The sequence below is a fragment of the Triticum dicoccoides genome, chromosome 1B, assembly GCF_002162155.2.
Source record: "Triticum dicoccoides isolate Atlit2015 ecotype Zavitan chromosome 1B, WEW_v2.0, whole genome shotgun sequence".
Classification (NCBI taxonomy): Eukaryota; Viridiplantae; Streptophyta; class Magnoliopsida; order Poales; family Poaceae; genus Triticum; species Triticum dicoccoides.
This window is the reverse complement of record NC_041381.1, coordinates 19,263,729-19,282,850: the sequence shown is the minus strand read 5'-3', so window position 1 is coordinate 19,282,850 and position 19,122 is coordinate 19,263,729. Positions and strand designations below refer to the sequence as shown.

General features: G+C 44.9%; 1 protein-coding gene and 1 non-coding gene across 2 annotated transcripts; one reads left to right on the top strand and one right to left on the bottom strand.

Moving 5' to 3' along the window:
* Positions 1-11,394: 11,394 nt before the first annotated feature.
* LOC119350007 (ankyrin-3-like) lies at positions 11,395-18,473 on the bottom strand. The gene is made up of 4 exons (XM_037618060.1): positions 17,606-18,473; positions 17,450-17,466; positions 16,369-16,615; positions 11,395-11,453 (listed from the first exon to the last, which is right to left on the bottom strand). The coding sequence occupies exons 1-4, from the start codon at positions 18,471-18,473 to the stop codon at positions 11,395-11,397; spliced, it is 1,191 nt and encodes a 396-aa protein (XP_037473957.1).
* Positions 13,325-13,387, top strand: LOC119351072. The gene has a single exon (XR_005169613.1). It is a non-coding gene; the product is annotated as a small nucleolar RNA snoR101 (small nucleolar RNA).
* Positions 18,474-19,122: the final 649 nt, after the last annotated feature.

Genomic DNA, 19,122 nt, shown 5'->3' with positions numbered 1-19,122 from the left:
GAATATGAGAAGTTAAATTCCTTTTTTCAACAAATAGGAATTTCTCATCACGTATCTTGTCCCCATGCTCATCAACAGAACGGCTCTGCTGAACGCAAGCACAGGCACATTATTGACGTAGGCTTCTCCCTTCTTGCCGCAGCATCTATGCCGTTAAAGTTTTGGGATGAAGCCTTCCTAACTGCGGTTCATCTTATAAACTTGCTACCTAGCCGTGTCATCAACAATGAGTCTCCAACCGAACGCCTCCTTCATGCCAAACCCGATTATGCATCTCTCCGTGTGTTTGGGTGCGCCTGTTGGCCAAACCTCCGTCCTTACAATAATCGCAAACTCAGCTTCCGGTCCAAACAGTGCGTCTTCCTTGGCTACAGTGCCCAACACAAGGGGGTCAAGTGTCTTGATGTTGCCACCGGTAGAATATATATCTCCCGTGATGTTGTGTTTGATGAAACAAAATTCCCCTTTGAAACCCTTCATCCCAATGCCGGTGCCCTCCTCAAACAAGAAATTCTCCTTCTTCCGACTACTCTTTCTGGTATAGATCATGGGGGTGACAACAATAGTACGGATCAACCTTTGACTACTCATCATTTTTTGCCTGAGTGTATTGCTGCAGATCCATCATCAGAAGAAAATTCGGGCTCAAACAGTGCAAATAGCGGTGGAAACGGCCATGATTTCATGTGCGCCCCGGCTGGGAACAACGAAGCACGAGGCGGATCTGCTCCGGGATCCCCACTGCATGCAACAGGTCGATCTGCACCGGGATCGCCAACTGCAGCACCTGGTTCCCCCTCGGTCTCCGCGCGTACGGACGTGGACAGCAGAACCGCAAGCGGCCGCATGCAGCCCACCAGCTGCAGACGCGACAGCGCCCAGCCGCGCCAACAGGAGGGCGGCGCATGGCGGGATGGGACGCGCGGGCCGGTGCGTGGGCCAGCACCAGATTCCTCTGGCCCCACATCTTCTGGTCCCGCCAGCTTGGACTGGTCGCCTGAGCCGCGGTCGCCCGAGCCGCGGTCGCCTGCTTCTGCGACAGCGATAGGATCCCCTTCGGGATTGGCGTCGCCAGCACCTGACGCTGACGCAGACGAGACACCACCGCCTGGATCGTCTGCACCAATACATCCTGTGATCCTGCGTGTGGCGCCACGTACTAGACTACAAAGGGGAGTTACTACTCGCTTAAATTACAAAAAAATTCTCTAAGTTTGGAATGTTGTGTACTACTGGTGAACCTAACACTTTGAAAGAAGCTCTTGATGATTCCAGGTGGAAAGCAGCTATGGATGATGAGTTCAGGGCACTCAAGAAGAACAAGACATGGCATCTTGTTCCCCCTCAGCAAGGCAGAAACTTGATCGATTGTAAATGGGTGTATCGAATCAAGAAGAAATCAGATGGTACCGTAGATCGGCACAAAGCAAGACTTGTAGCCAAGGGCTTCAAGCAAAGGTATGGCATAGACTATGAGGACACCTTTAGTCCAGTAGTTAAAGCTGCAACAATATGTTTGGTACTGTCAATTCCTGTGTCCAGGGGATGGAGTCTCAGACAGCTAGATGTACAGAACGCGTTCCTTCATGGTGTTCTGGAAGAGGAAGTGTACATGAAACAACCTCCTGGGTTTGAAGACAGAAATGCACCTTTCCATGTATGCAAGCTTGACAAGGCCCTGTATGGATTAAAACAAGCACCTAGAGCGTGGTATTCACGGTTGAGTATGAAGCTTCAAGCACTTGGGTTTGTTCCATCAAAATCTAACACCTCTCTGTTTATCTATAGAAAGTATCAAACTTTCATATTTGTTCTTATATACGTTGATGATATCATCGTCACTAGCTCCTCGAATGGGGCAGTATCAGCCTTACTCAAGGATCTAGGGTCTGAATTTGCTCTTAAGGATTTGGGAGACTTGAACTTATTTTTAGGCATTGAGGTGAACAAAATAAACAACGGTATTCACTTATCACAAGCAAAGTATGCAACCGAGTTATTGAGTAGAATTGGAATGAAAAACTGCAAGCCTTCACCAACACCTTTATCCAGCTCAGAAACTCTATCCTTGACAGAAGGAGAACCTTTGACTCAAGAGGATATCACTGGATACAGAAGTCTGGTTGGTGGCCTTCAGTACTTGACTCTCACCAGACCTGACATTTCTTTTGCAGTTAATAAAGTGTGTCAATTTCTCCATGCACCAACCACAGCTCACTGGACAGCAGCCAAGAGAATTCTAAGGTGCATAAAGAACACTTTGACCACAGGTCTTACTTTCAGGTGATCATCTTTCACACTTGTCAGTGCTTTCTCAGATGCTGACTGGGCTGGCTGCTTGGATGATAGAAGATCAACAGGTGGTTTTGCTATCTTCTATGGTCCTAATTTAATTTCGTGGTGTGCCAAGAAACAAGCTACTTTCTCCAGGTCAAGTACAGAAGCAAAATACAAGGCCCTAGCAAATGCAACAACAGAAGTTATTTGGATTCAGTCTATGCTCAAAGAGCTTGGAGTGCCACAAGCACAACCTCCTTGCTTATGGTGTGATAATCTTGGTGCCACCTACTTATCTGCTAACCCAGTTTTTCATGCCAGGACCAAACACATTGAGATAGATTTTCATTTTGTAAGAGAACGAGTTGCAAGCAAACAACTAGATGTCAGATTCATTCCCTCCAAAGAACAAATTGCAGATGGATTCACCAAGGCCTTGCCAGTCAGAGCTAACAAAGAACAAAGAACATCTGATGACTATCTAGTATCAAAGCTAACAAAGAACAAAGACCCAAGTGCAAAGAACTGGATTTTTGAACTTTATGAAAATCTGAATCATGACATGTTCACCAAGATGGCAGTGACACTGTCACCAGTTCGGTATGCCGATGGAAGGCAATCCATGAGGCAATATTTCAGAGTCCGTCCCAAACATGTATCGGGGTACACCTATGGATGGGGCTAGTTGTGTGCTCTAATCCTGTCGGGGTATGCCTCAAGTATATAGCAAAACTGCAAAAAATGCAGCCAAACCTACTCCTTTACTTAAAGACGTAGTGAATGGTATGCTGAAGACTAAGCCTCCTCTGTATGTCTTGTTTGTTGTTTCTTGGTGGTGAGTTGGTGGCTCTTAAATCGGAGCACATGGCTGTCGAACGATGAAGCACATATAATCTATCTTCCCAATGACCTATAGATGAGGAAGAGCACATGAGTGACACTACGCTCCAAAGTATGACTTGAGGGCCTCTAGTGTGCTTTCTTCTCTATGGTCAAACAATGACTTGAGGGCTGCAATTATTTCCTTTTTTATCTTCATTGTCCTAGAACTACGAGTGTCAAACTTTGAAGAGTAGCCTGGGCTGCTTGATGTAGGCCAAAAGACATGTATAGGAGAAGGGGTGTGTGTATTGGGTCCCGGAAGCAAATGCTTCTGGGATTAAACAGTAAAATTAAGACATATAGAAATTAATGTGTATTTTTGTTGTTGTTTTTACATGTTTAAATTAGTGCGCGACTTTGTTGTGTTCGTCAACATTTGTACACAAAGAAGAACAACATCTCCTCGAAAAAATAGAGCTGCAAATGGGCGGTGGTGTTGTGGTGAAGCTAGCAGCAGTTGTTTCCGCGTCGGAGCAACTAACGAAGGCTGACTTGGTAATTTAGAGGCTTCAGGACTGTAGGAAGAAGATAAGCTGCAACCACACCGCTGAATCAGAGAACCTTTGCATTCGATTAGTTCAAGGTGAGTGACTGTACTACATTCGTGTGTGAGATGGAACTCCTTAATATCTTGTGCCTGATTTCGTTGGGTTTCTACCAAATTTGGTTTGCAGACTGGGTTGTTACGTTTTGAGCATAAAATTAGGTTATGTTTTGTGTTAATTCAACCAGTACGCTAGGTTCTGAGTACTTGGGTTCTATGAATGCATCTCGTTCTACATGGTACTGGAGTGCCACATAGACAAATTTCTCTATTTTCATTCGCAGCTACTAGATCAAAGTACTCTTCTATGTGTATAGAAGCATAGGCTGATTACAATGAGGAGGATTAAAATTAGGCCATTTTAGTTACCAGTTAACTGTATTGTTTTACAGTCAAATATGTGTGACGATACTCTGATTCATTAACACCTGTATGGTAGTTTAATTGTTTCCGTTTTGATAGTAGTAGTGCAACTCTGGAATAAATAACGTAGTGATAGGCTTAGTCATTTAACACTGAGTTCTGATAAATAGCCTATGTGTATGTTATACAGAGTACCACTGTGTGGTTTTGTTCTGTATTTTTCGTTAGCAATTTGGTTCAGTTTCTGAATATGCATATGCCTTTTTTATGCTATTGTTGGAAGATCTGAAATCAAAGATAGAACAGGGGAATGCAAAAGCAGGCTCACAAAAATTGGTTGGGTCATTCTGAAGTCAGAAACAGACCTGAGCCGCTGATGGAGACGGGAACAGATTCTTGATAGCAGGTCATATATCTGCTCCAACTTCTTCTGAAGATCAGTTTACATCTGATGAAAATAAGATTTGTATGTCATTTGGTAATTTCATTCATGAGATTGAAGTTGATCGTCCAAATTTGCAAATCAGAGGCCTTCTGATCTGAGATAGAGAAGAATTTTGAGAGGTACACTCTCCTTTGTTAATATGTGTTGTTGTTCAGTCTCCTTGTCTGTGTCAAATTGTTCCCCGTTCATTGAGTCAAGTAGCCTGACCTACCTAACATGCACATAGCTGTAGTTGATGTGCACGACAAAAAAATAACCAGCAGTAGCAGTCGATGATGATGGTGATATGAATCCTGCAACAAGAAACATGGCCAAAGAAAACAAGAACATGGGTAAAGGAAAACATTTTTTTTGAAAAGGAGGATAACCCCGGCCTCTCCATCGAGTGATTCACACAACCATCTTCCTTATATCATTCTAGAGTGACAAAACAAATACATGGATCAATTCGAAGCCATCTTTCTAGTGTTTAATGTCGCTACACCTACTAATTTTATGATGTGCCCTGACATCGCATCGACACACAATATCTAATTCGGCTGCCTCACCACGCTGCCCCATGCTGAGTCAAGAGCACCAACTGGTCTATCAGACCCTTAGCGCACACCACATGCGCATGCTTTAGAATAAGCCGTCGCTATCTTCCACCGTCTCAACTTCAGCATATATCAACGTATTGACCTTGTCAGGCCCAACTGCCGTCGACGCCGAACAACCCTACCACCCTACGTGCGTTCACCAACACATGTCCATCGCCAAGATTCCAATGCTCTACTCGACCGAGACCACCGTCGCGGACGCGGTAGACGCCACATCGCTCCAGCCAACTCGTCTAAAAGTCCAAACTGATGAAGAGAGGTGGGGAATATATTTCAACACTCCCCTCATGTCTAGGCTTATTTAGCCCTTAGACTTGGGATCAATATAGGTCGTACAAAATATATTTTTAATACTGCGTTGACAGGGTCTTGAACTCAAGACCTCTTGGCTCGGATATCATATTGAATTCATACTTTTACCAGCTCATCAAAAGTCCAAACTGATGGAGAGACGGACAATATATTTCAACATCTGTCATTGTAGTAATCGTATTATGTACCTGATGTCAATCAAATTCCCGCAGTGAAATGTTTAGTGTCGAGAGCAGAGGTCTGGTCAAAGCCAGAAGCATCTATCCACTCATCCTGACCGGTGGCCATGGCACATCTAGCTGAAGCGGGTTGTCGGAGAGTCGGAACCTGATAAGTGATGGATACTCGGCACAAGCGTCAATCAATCACACAACCATTCAGCATGTAGTTGTTGGAAGATACAGTACTCCTTCCGATTGAAATTAATTGACCCTCCTTTAGTACTAATTTTCTATCGCTCAACTTTTTCGATAGTATAGAAGTGGTCTCCCAACTGCAAAACCAGTAAATCTTAGTCCCTTAACATTAAGAATCGGATAAGTTTAGATCCTCAACTTTTTAAACCGGATAAGTTTAGCCTCTCGCACGGCTTCGGGTGGTTTTCTGCCGACGTGCAGTGATTTTGACTGTGCGCGGTGGCTGTCGGCCACGACGCCACCCCTTCCGGCCGGGGCAGCACCCAACTTACGGTCATTCAGTTGTACAAAGCTAGACTCGTACCAGCTCGTTCGTGTATAAAGCAACTTCTCCCTGGTGCGCTTCTGGCTACTGAATAATTAGTTAGGCTGTTGATTTTTTTCCCGTTTTCTTCCCATTCAGTTAGCAGGGCACGAGCTCACTATTTTGTGTGGAGGCCGTGTGCGTCGAGTCCGGCAGCTGCATGCATGTCGTTGCATGTCGCTGCAAGTGTCCAGCTGCGCGTCAACTTGTTCGCTGCACAAACTACTCGAGTCCTAGTGTTCACATCAGAGTGCATCTGGGCGCGTGAGTTGAGAGCTAACACTGGCGCGGCCGGTGCTTTTGGCCCGAGAGGAATCAACTTGACGTGCATACGTAAGCTAGTTGTCGGCTTTGCGTTTGCTGCGTACATGCATCGACATGTAATCGTATCTACTACGAGCGGACAACATCTAGCCAACGTTGCAAGCCCACTCTCGCCGGAAAGTCGTGTTGCCGCCATCGAGCAGGCTGGCAACTAGGTGATCTCGCCATGGGCAAAGTCAGACTGGCATACTTCGGAGCCTGCATGGACGAACGGGCACTGCTGCTGCTCTCCTTGTGGGCCCATGAGGCGGCGGCGTAAGTGGCAACCGGGAGCGCGATGAGACTGGCAGCGCGCAACCTTCCCTGGCTCTCACTTCTTTTTCTGTAGTGTATACCACAATAACACACCACATTGGCAGAAAACCACCTAAAACAGCACGAGTGACTAAACTTATCCGGTTTTAAAAATAGAGGGACTAAGTTTTGCTGGTTTTGGAGTTAAGGGACCATTTCTCTACTTTCAAAAGAGTTAAGGGACAAAAAATTATACTTTTCCACAAGTACTCTGAAGAAAGAAAAGGTACAAGCCATGTCAAGAACACCAAACTTGAACTATACATAGTATAGCTTCTGAAGAAACAGATGCTTATGTACACAACCACTTCATTTATTCAGCTCATCGCATATTTGATGCTTCTTATCATCAGTGGTTCTGGAGCTTCCATGCAATTGTGGCCCAACCAAAGATAACTATGAAGGGCCACAGTGCCATGACCATTTGGGCAACAACCAAGCATACTAACTTCCAGTGTGCCAAGTAATCCATCCTAACGTAGAGCGGTTCTATAAGAATAGCCCATTTTACCAAGTATTCAAAATTTCCTGATAGCACTACAAGGGGAACGAGCACACAGATCGCAATGGCTGTAGGAAAAGCAACGGGCGCTAGCACTATATACATGCCCAATGCAAAAGCAGCAGAAAAGCTTGTTACTGAACTCGCCATTAACAACACGGATGCACCCAAGTTAAGTTTGCGGATCCTCAAGTCAACCATAGAAGATCCAGAGAACATGAGACCAATCATAGCCATTGAGGAGCAAATGAAAGCTAAAGCATTGGCCATCATGAACGCGTCAAAGGTAAACGTTCCAGCAAGGGTTGGTGTGCCCTTATATTTATGGTCATCTGCTACGAATCCTCCAGGAATAGCAAAAGTTGCACCAAAGGTCACACTTGCTACTAAAACTGAACAAATGCCCCCTTCCCGAGGAGCTCCCGCGGGCGCCCCCGGGAGGAACCCTGGCGCCGCCTAGCCCCCTTCACCTCAACCCCCTCCCTCGCCGCCGCCTGGGGCGTCGCCGGCCAAAGGCCGTGTGGCGTTGGCGGCGGCAGGGCGGCTCTCTCCCGCACGCAGTTGGGGACTCCGCGGAGCATTCCCATCTGCCTGGTGGTGCCGGGCGTCGGGCTGGCCCTGCCTCGGCTCCTTTTCCCCCTCCCAGCGTCCCTTGCTGGCGCCGCCTCCTCCCCTCCGTGGTGGTGGGTGGTGGGGGATGGATCAAAAGGAAATGACAAGTGGTTTTTAGTAAGGTATTCTCTGCAAGCACTGAAATTATTCGTAACAGATAGTTTTGTGATAAGGTAATTTGTAACGGGTAACAAGTAACAAGTAACAAAAATAAACAAGGTGCAGCAAGGTGGCCCAATCCTTTTTGTAACAAAGGACAAGCCCGGAAAAATTCTTATATAAAGCAAAGTGCCCCCGAGGACACATGGAAATTATCGTCAAGCTAGTTTTCATCATGCTCATATTATTCGTGTTCGTTACTTTGATAATTTGATATGTAGGTGGACCCGTGCTTCGGTACTGCCCTTCCTTGGACAAGCATCCCACTTATGATTAACCCCCCTCGCAAGCATCTTCAACTACGAAATAGGAATTAAGATAAACCTAACCATAGCATGAAACATATAGATCCAAATCAGCCCCTTATGAAGCAACTCATAAACAAGGGTTTAAGCTTCTATCACTCTAGCAACCCATCATCTACTTATTACTTCCCAATGTCTTCCCCTAGGTCCAAATCATGGTGAAGTGTCATGTAGTCGACGTTCACATAACACCACTTGAGGAGAGACAACATACATCTCATCAAAATATCGAACGAATACCAAATTCACATGACTACTTATAACAAGACTTCTCCCATGTCCTCTTGAACAAACGTAACTACTCACAAATCATATTCATGTTCATAATCAGAGGGGTATTAATATGCATAAAAGATCTGAACATATGATCTCCATCGAATAAACCAACTAGCATCAACTACAAGGAGTAATCAACACTACTAGCAACCCACAGGTACCAATCTGAGGTTTTGAGACAAAGATCGGATACAAGAGATGAACTAGGGTTTGAGAGAAGATGATGTTGGCAAAGATGTTGATGGAGATTGACCCCCTCTCGATGAGAGGATCGATGGTGATGACGATGGTGATGATTTCCCCCTCCTAAAGGGATGTTTCCCCGGCAGATCAGCTCCGCCGGAGCCCTGGATTGGTTCCGCCAAGGTTCCGCCTTGAGACAGCGACGCTTCGTCCCAAAAGCTTCCTTATGATTATTTCCAGGGCAAAAGACACCATATAGCAAAGATGGGCATCGGAGCCTGCCAGGTGGCCCACGAGGCAGGGGCGCGCCCAGGGGGATAGGGCGCGCCCTCCACCCTCGTGGATGGTGGGTGGCCCCCCTCTGGTGCTTTCTTCGCCCAATATTTTAATACATTCCAAAACAGACTTTCATGGAGTTTCAGGACTTTTGGAGTTGTGCGGAATAGGTCTCTAATATTTGCCCCTTTTCCAGCCCAGAATTTCAGCTGCTGGCATTCTCCCTCTTCATGTAAACCTTGTAAAATAAGAGAGAAAAGACCCATAATGCAATGAATATCGATATAAAAGCATGATGCAAAATGGACGTATCAAGCTCCTCCTTCATCTTCACGTCCCGGACGCCATCGGTGAACGCTAAGATGATGGTCTCGCCCGACACCTTCGGGATCTTGAGGCGAACGTTGGTGAAGCACTGGATGTATTTGTGCAAGGTTTCTCCTAGTTGTTGCTTGGTGCTCCATAGGTCACCAGCTGCGGGAGTGCGGTCGCGGGTGCCTTGGAAGTTGGCGATTAAGTGTTCTCGCGGCTCGTCCCAGGAAGAGATCGGTCCCACTGGGAGGTTCAGGAGTCACGAGCGCGCGCCATCCTTGAGAGCCATGGGGAACCAGTTCGCCATGACCTTCTCGTCTCCACTCGCCACCTCGATGCTCAGCTCATAGAGCTGAAGGAACTTGGCCGGGTCAGGGGTGCTGTCATGGCGCGGAAGCAGATCCGGCTTGAACTTGCCGGGCCAGATGACACGACGAAGCTCCGAAGTGAACGCTCGGCACCCCGCCGTGGCCACGGGGGCTCACTGCGGAAGGGGAGCTTGGTCTTGACACCCATGCGCAACTACCTCGGGCTGCACGCGGTCTTGACGCAGGGGCACCAGAGGAGCTGGGAGCGCACGCGCCTCTCCCTGGGTCCGCTGCACGACCCGACAACTTTCTTCATTGTGTGTGGGCGCCCTGCGCGGCTGGTCACGCTGGGAGGCCTCGCGCCTTGGCTCTGGGACGACATCTTGCCGGAGAGGAGGTGGAGGCGCGCCGTGAGCCATGTCACCCGCCTGGGACTGCGAGGAGGCAGCGAACGGGATAGCGCAGGAGCCTCTCCAGCAGCACTGACGAGCTTGGTGATGCAGTCCAGCCAGTCCTCATAGAGGTCGTCGGCCGGACGGTAGCACAGAAGCTCACACGCCATGAGCAGCGCCTACTGCGCGGTTGCGGGCCCGCGGCGAGCATGGGAAGATGAAGCAGCGGCCGGGGTCAGCGACGGACTGGCGGTGTGGCCGTTGCATCACACGGAGGGCGGCAGCGACGAATCCTGCTGCTCGTAGGCTGTAGGGCCGGTCGCGGCATTGGTCGCTGGCGACAGGGAGCGGCAGGGAGCGCCATTACCCGCAGGCGCCGTCTGAGCGACGCGCGCAGCGAGGGCTGCCCGACGCTCACCACAAACTCGATGAGCGTCTTCCATGAGAACAGTGGAGCGACGGCGGAAAAATCGACGGAAGAGAGGCTTCGACAAGCCCCCTACCTGGCGCGCCAATTGTCGGATTCTGGGCTCCGCAGACCCAAGAAAGGTTCGAACTCCGGGGCATGTGCGAAGAACTTAACCTCACTAGCCGATCGACTCGCAGCTCTCACGACCTAGCTAGATGGACAGGAAGGAAATGAACACGGTTGTTTACCCAGGTTTGGGCCACCTTGCGTTGTAAAACCCTACTCCTGCTTTGTGGTGGATTAGCCTCGCGGGGGCTGAGAATGAACTAGTACATGGAGAAGAACAACCTCAGGATGCTTGTTCTTGTGATGAACTCTAGGGATTCGGCCTCGAGGGGTCCGATCCCTTCTATGGTGGTGGGTAGGCTATATTTATAGTGGCCTTGGTCCTCTCCCCTCGAAACTTAGGCGGGAAGGGATCCCATAGTGGCCAGTTTTGAAAGGGGACAAGTAGTACATCTTATCCTGACGAAAGGTGGTCTTAGTCTGCAAAGTTTCTGATTGTGATATTGGGGTGGTCTTAGTCTGCAAAGTTCTGGTGGACCTGGTCTTGTTGCACGCAAATGGAAACCTTTGGCGGGTTCCTTGGGACTCCGCACCTGCGCTTGCCTCCTTAGCACCAAAGAGGAAACCTGCCGCTCTACGCACGCTAGCGCATGCCTGGCCTTGGTCATCATGGTTGATGTCACCTCAGCCTCATGAGGTGTGGGCTTGCATAGAAATCTCCGCTCCTTCAGGAGGCCGCCTCGGGAGGCTGCTCCTTCAAGAGGTCTTGTTGTCGTCCGTGTCGCGAGGCTTGGCTCCTCACGAGGGTCTTGTCTCATTGTTGCTGAAGATGGGTCATATCAGGCCGTCGATGGAGTCACGCCATGGGCCGTAGGCAGCTAAGCCTGGGTACCCTGGTTCCCAGAACATCGACAGGTTCAGATATGAATTCATGGCACTCAGGCTCTAGTGACAAGTATTAAGCATAGCAAAGTCATAACAACATCAATCTCATAACATAGTGGATACTAGGGATCAAACCCTAACAAAACTAACTCGATTATATGATAAATCTCATCCAACCCATCACCGTCCAGCAAGCCTACAATAGAATTAATCACTCCCGGTTGTGAGCATCATGAAATTGGTGATGGAGGAAGGTTAATGATGACGATGGCAACGAATTGCACTCTTCGGAGCCACGAATGGACTCCAGATCAGCTCTCTCGATGAAGATCAAGAGATGGTGGCGACTCCGTATCATAAAACGTGATGAATCCTTATCTCCGATTTTTTTCTCTGTGAATAGGAATATATGGAGTTGGAGTTAGGGTTGTAGGTGGTCCAGGAGCCCGACAAGCCTTGGAGGCGCTCCCTGTGTGTGTGTGGGGGGGGGGGGGTAGGCGCGCTCCCAGAGCTTGTGGCTCCTGGGTGGCTCCCCTCTGGTATCTTTTTCGGCCAATATTTTTTTTATTCCACAAAAATTCACCATAAATTTTAGGTCAACCCGGGAACTTTGATTTCTAAACAAAAATAACACTGAGGCAATTTTCTTGAAAACAGTGTCAGTCCGGGTTAGTTCCATTCAAATCATACAAATTAGAGTCCAAAACAAGGGCAAAAGAGTTTGAAACAGTAGATACGATGGAGACATATCAACTCCCCCAAGCTTAACCCATTGCTTATCCTCTAGCAAATCAGTTGATAAACTAAAAGTGACAAACAAAAACTTTTACAAACTTTGTTTGATCTTGTTGTTGCAAATATGTACAACCAATGCTCAGGTTTTCAGTAAAGATTATGAACTAACCATACTCACAATAACATTTAGGTCTCATGTTTAGTCATATCAATGTCATAATCAACTAGCGAGCAATAATAACATATCTCGGATGACAACACTTTTTAAAACAATGATTATATGATATGACAAAATGATATCTCACTAGCCCTTTTTGAGACCGCAAAACATAAATGCAGAGCACCCTGAAGATAAAGGACTGACTAGACATTGTAATTCATGACAAAAGAGGTCCAGTCACACTCATACTTAACATCAATTAAAAACAAATCATATAAATCACAATGGTGCTCTGCGATGGGGTAAGTACTGCAATTTAGAAATCATCTTCTATTCTCCCCCCAAAAATAAGTTTGTCTTCTAAAGGTTGAAGTGAATGGGCTAGCTAGGAAGCTTTAAAAGAAATAGTTTTATTTCTGTGTCTACATTCCATAGTAGAAGGTGCATCATGGTGAAAGCTAGGTTTGGTGTGTAGCCTAGAGTGTACATGAGAGCCTCATGTTCTCTGAACATATTCAAAGTTTAACCGATTCAGTGCAAGTTTTGCTTCTGAAAACTGACATTGTTCATCATGTACTGATCCGTTTAACCTGTGGATGTGTTTTAAAAAATGTTTGTCATGTACCGAAAATGCCTTAAGATGAAGAGTAAATAGCATCAGTCAGTTCTAGTACCTAGATTGCAGATGTTCATTGACAAAAAAATATCAGTACAAGTATCGTGTAGTTCATGTTTAGATGTCGGTCAAGCTAAAAAAGTAGTGCTCGAGAAATAAAAAACATGAACCACAGGGAAGGTTGCTGGAAACAAATCCATGTCCGTTCATGATAAGATATTCTATGGATCATTTGCAAACAATAGGGATTTTGTTTTTGGGTGTTTTCCGTTGATCTATGCTCAAGAAACATGAGAGTCCTACTGATTATTAGTGAGAGTAGAAGCTCAGAGTTTGCATGCCTTTTGTGATTCTTAAGTGCATATGATGTCTTACACTTGATCTCTGAACTTCAGGTAAGTTCATGTGCAAACTATATCAATCCTGATGTAGAAATGTATGTGTAATGTCCAGTTTCTTCTTTCGGTTCAATTCAATATCTAAAATTTATTCAGTTCAATTCTTATGTGTCGTCCTGGCAACGCGTCACACAACCACCAACCTCCTCTGGATGGGCCGCACCACCATCGGCCCATCCACAGCGGTTGCTGGCAGCCGTCCAAGTTGAGCACCGTTGGTAGTTCTCTCCAGTTCACATAAATCTCTCCCACTTTGCTTCTGCTATTAAAATGCAGACATGTGTTCTGCTAATTGAGTAGTTGGAAATATGTGAAAAGAACACGCTCTTTAGGTGTTGAGTACATTTTATTAATTTAGCTCAGTCTTTTAACAGTGTAATATACATTGTTGGCAAAGGATGACTAGTTGTTATAGCAAAAACCGTACAAACTTTTGAAAATTTTCTTTTTTGAACTTCACCCAATTAATATACATGAACTTGGTTATCCTTTTAACATGTACTTAATCAGCTCGTTGGGTTTTGTGAGTGTGCTTGTAACACAATCGGTTCAGATCTCGAGAGACCATAAGTTTGTTGACAAAAAAAATGTATATTACTTCCGTTCCATTTTGCTACTTTTCATGTTATGTTTGCCCTCTATGCATGTGCTGATGTTGCTGGTTCTAGGAGCCCTAAATTTATAGAGGTTTTTTTTTACATTTTTTCGTCTTTTGCTTTTTACTTTTCATCTCTTATCTGTCTCGAGAGAAGCATCTCTAGTTCGGATAGTTCAAAGGTCTCAACTAGCAAGTTCAACATGTAAAATTACTACAGATTACATAACCTGATAATCTTTCATGTGTGTTCTGCATTTTAGGTGGCGGAGAACCAATAAGTTCTACTGGTGTAAGACAATTTCAAGGAATTTGCCGCCAACAGCCAATGATAGTTAACCAGGGACACCAAAGCAGCGTCTTAAGGAGGCCGGGTCAAAGTGCTATGACTAGCGCTTCAAGAACAAAGATTAACTCTATAATTCTTATTTTCAGAAAATATATGTTATGTGTTTTGGTTGATTCTAAACTATTGCATATCAAACATGTTTGCACATTTTGTGTTCAAACATGGTTTGGTCTTTTGACCTTTTGAACTTGCAACCTTGCTGCCTTGAACTATGGTCTAAAAAAACTGAACTCATGCATGTAGTTGGTAGTGTAGACTTGGTAGCAGCTATATTTTGGTCCGATTATATACCGACAACAGTGCAATTACAGAAAGAACATCAGTTTGCAAAAATATATATGCATGAGGGTCAGGAGCCAAAAAGTTGATATTTGTTGTGTTCAAATTTTTTGGTTGCATGATTGAACAAGATACAAAAACATACGAGATCAGTTCAAGTGCAATGAGAGAATTCCAGAACATCATTGCAAAAAAAATGCTGAGTTAAAAATACACACATAAATCATCGCTGAACGAGGAAAACGATACCGAAAAACCAGAGTAAAGTCTAGTCTGTGAAACCACGCTCAATACAAACCTATATGGACATCAGTTCAAGTACTCTTTTTTTGAAACCTTTCTAAATTACTCTCTGAAGAATACATCAGTACAAACACATACATAGATCAGTACAAGTACTCTTATTTTTCTGACAGAAAAACAACACGATGGGTCTCACTGTAATCCAAATTACTCTTCAATAGTTGCGAATGAGAAAACATTCAACATGAGTAAGTTTCGCACTTTCAAAATCTTTCCAACGATATATTATTTGCCCCATTTCAAAAAACTTTTTCTAAAAACCGCGTTCGAAATCAAATTTGACATCATTCGAATTCAAGTTTAAACCGTAAGGAATTAGAAAAACATTTCTATACGAAAAAGTTGCGCATTTTCCATAGCTTTCCAACGCCGTATTATTTGCGTCAATCCGACAAAACATTAGTAAAAAAGCACGAAAATATGTTTCGCCTAGAATTTCACCGTTTTCAAATTACTTTTAAATCATACAAAATTTGAATATATATATATATATATATATATATATATATATATATATATATATATATATATATATATATATATATATGGAAGATGTGGATTTTCACAAGCTTTCCAACGCCATCTCATTTGCTCGATTCCGACAAACCGTTTGAAAAATAACTCCAAAATATGATTCATGTTTTCAGCTTTTTAAAAAATGGTTTTCTCAAAACTGCTGTTAAGCCATAATTTTGGTGCAAAAACAAACTTTATGATTGTAATATAGATGTCAAGAGTTTCCAATGATATATTACACGCCCCGTTTCAACAAAAAAATAAAAAAATTGAACTGAAGAAGACGATTTTCAACGAAAAAATGAAAGCATAAGTTCCACCGCTCGAATTCATCGGTACAACTGCCTAAAGCCGTCAGTTCAAGTAGGATAAACGAATAATATTCTGTTGCACGAAACAGAATAGCCCAAACAAACATATGAACGATTAGTCACAAAGCTTAACAGACCTACTTCAGTTTGGTCTAGTTAATCACATGTTTGATGCTTCTAGAATCTAGTAATCAGTGGTTCCTTAGCTTCTGTGCAATTACAGCCCAACCGAAGATAAGTATGAAGGGCCAGAGTTCCATGAGCAGTAGGTCAACCATCATAATTGCTAACCACTTTGAAGCCCGAATAGGTCCCATCCGAAGATATAACGGTCGTGCAAGAATACCAAACTTCCGAATGACTTCAAAATTTCTATATAGCACCACAAGAGGACTAAGCACACAGATAACGATGGCAGTGGCATGAGCAATTGAAGCTAGCACCATATACACTCCCAGAGCAAAGGCAGCAGATAAGCTTGTGAGCGAACTTGCCATGAAGAACCAAGAGGCTTTCAAGTACATGCGGCGGCTCACCAAGTTATGCATGGAAGATCCAGAAAACATGAGACCAACGGTAACTATTGAGGAGCAAATAAAAGCTAACGCATTCGCCATCATGAATGCGTCAAACGTATACCTCCCAGCAAGTGTTGGTGTACCTCTATTGGCATGATCGTCAGCTATGAAACCTCCGGGAGCAGCAAAGGTTGCCCCGAACGCCACAGTTGCTATTAAAACTGAACCAATGCCTATTATTTGGCTTAAATCTTTCACATTCTCAGCTTCTTTATTTGTTTCTTCTGGTGTGAGCTTGTATCTATCCTTCTCTTCAATCTCATCCTCTCGAAGATAATTATATTTAGCATTTGCCAATTTGAGTGTGCTGTGAATCAGGCTGACGCTGTTCTGAGAAAACAAAGGAGAATATGATAACCATATAGATGTACAGGCCATGGATAAATTTGTATTAGTTGAAGAGGCCAAGCCTTGAAAAGTAACAAGGTGAAAGTATGTTACCCAATAATAATACATTCCGCGAGGAAGCATGCTTCTAGATATATCAACAGGAGTCTGCTTATTGTTATTTGCTATACTTAAGTGCACTTTCTTGTTTGCAAACAGAGAACAAAAGGTCCGAAGCTTCTGAGCCTGGACAGCTAAATGCAGTGCAGTGTTCCCATCATTGTCTCGCATATTCAAAATCCAGTCTAACGATGATGTTCGGCAAACAAAGGAGACTATGTTCAATCTTCTTTTCTCAATGGCAACATGAAGGAATGTCTGTCCTTGAGCAGTCCGCAATCCGGCACTACTAGGAAGCTTCTCAAGTAGAGTGCTTATGGTAGAATTCCTACCCATAGAGGCAGCAATATGTATGGGCAACAATCCGTTGTTGTCTGCCTGATACGTTGGTGCTGGGTTAGCTTCGAATAATTGCCAGAAACTAATGGGATTCTTGAAAGAAGAGGCCAAGTGAAGAGGCGTACTCCCATCTAAGCCCCCATGTGTGGTAAGTCTATTATTCCACTTCAACACAAGTTCTATGATCCCTGAAAATGTGATATTTTGTTTGTTAGTCCATGGTAAGTGAATTCACATGGAGAATAACAGACATTCAGTGAAGCAAATGGCAGGCACACGATTATGGACGAGAAAAATAGTTCTGAGCATTCTCTTATTGGGGTTAATGAAATAAAAATATGATAAATTACATAAAAAGAGGTATATGGTCATATTTACCCAGAGTCTATCACCAACTGCATGATTGTGTCTCACTTACATTCTATCTAAATAACAAAAGTATCAAGACAAGAGTGCCTTGTCCAGAACATAAAGTTTGTACAGCGACAACAAATGGATATGGATGGAAAAGCTTCCAAGAATTTATGCGTATACCTGAGCCTTCACAAGTTGCAGCATGTAGCGCATTTTGCCCACTTGGCCCGGAGTACGAGAGATTCCCATTGCTTTTCTCATATAATGCCCTTGCAATGCCATATTTTTCCAGGAATATTGATAGGTACAATGGTGAGGTGCCTTCTTTAGGATAATTAGCCAACACGGTATCAGCCTTCAATAGACGCTCCACAATATCCTTATTCCCTGTGCGGACAGCGTCATGCAAGGCCGTCTCCTGAAGCACATTCTCCTTTCTGAGGAGGTCGTGCAACCTGTTGCAACTTTCAGCAAGTTCAACGAGGCAAGAGAGCATTTGGAACTTACCGGCTCTGGCGGCACAATGCAAGGGCGTGTCACCATTTTTATTTGCCACAAACAGGATTTCTTGGTCCCTCTTGCAGATGATGGTAGCACACTCTAAGAATTTCTTGCCGTCCCCATGGCTGGCAACCACATGCAGTGCGGTGTCCCCCTCGGCAGTGACGCCGTTGAGAAGCAGACCAGCCATGGGTGAAGCAGGCTGATCAACCACATTTTCTACATCTTCAGAAGCTTGCTGCACCGTCAGTCTTCCTTTGGTGGTGCTGATAGCAGGGTAACCCACCAGCAAGTCAAGAAATACCTGAGTAGGCTGGATCATTGGTGCTGTTTGTCTGTCCTCCTCGCTGAAAAGATAATTCAGTGCCGTCCAGGACGCCGATGCCAGTAGCAGGGGATTTATAGGCGCCGGCTTCCTTTCCCGGCCAGCGGCAGCAGGGAAGTCATTGCTGCCGGCCGGCATCATCTCCAATTGCTGCGCATCCCAAAGGCCAACCGCCAGAGCATTTGACGAGCTCTCTTCAACATTGCCGGTGCTCGACGCCATCGCCAACATGGGGTCAGCCCTCTCTGCTTATGGATGGGTCTAGCTAGTTATTTTCTGCTCTTCTTCTATCCGGGTACACCCTTATTAAGTATACAAACCTGCAAGAAATGCAGCCATGCCTACTAAAGTCTCCTCCGTTTGTCTTGTTTCTTGGTGGTGAGCTGGTGGCTCTTAATTCTTAAATCGGAGCACATGGCTGTCAATTGTCTGCTCTTGTGATTTTAGTACTCGTCTACCGATGAAGTGGACATAATCTATCTTCCCAATGACCTAGAGATGCGTAAGAGCACATGACTGACGCTACGCTCCAAAGTGTGACTTGAGGGCCTCCAGTGCGCGCGCTTTCTTCTCTTCGGTCAAACAATGACTTGAGGGCTGCGATTATTTACTTGTTTATCTGCATTGTCCTGGAACAACGAGTGGCAAACTTTGAACAGTACACTGGCCTGCTTGATGTAGGCCACAAAAGATATGTATATGACAAGGGGGTGTGCGCGTGTGTGTTCTGAATATATATACTGCACCCTGTGTGATGAATAGTATTACTGACTACTCATCATTCTGGGTGATTAATAGTTATTTTCACCCTCTTTATTTAATCATCAATGCATGGTAATTTCATCTTTCGTAAATTTTTCTTATTTCAAAC

Coding starts and splice junctions, on each gene's coding strand:
- LOC119350007 (XM_037618060.1), bottom strand. CDS start 18,473: ATGGCGTCGAGCACCGGCAATGTTGAAGAGAGCTCGTCAAATGCTCTG. Junction 11,454..16,368: donor TGACGATCATGCCAATAGAG/GTACACCAACAC, acceptor TCTGGGAACCAG/GGTACCCAGGCTTAGCTGCC.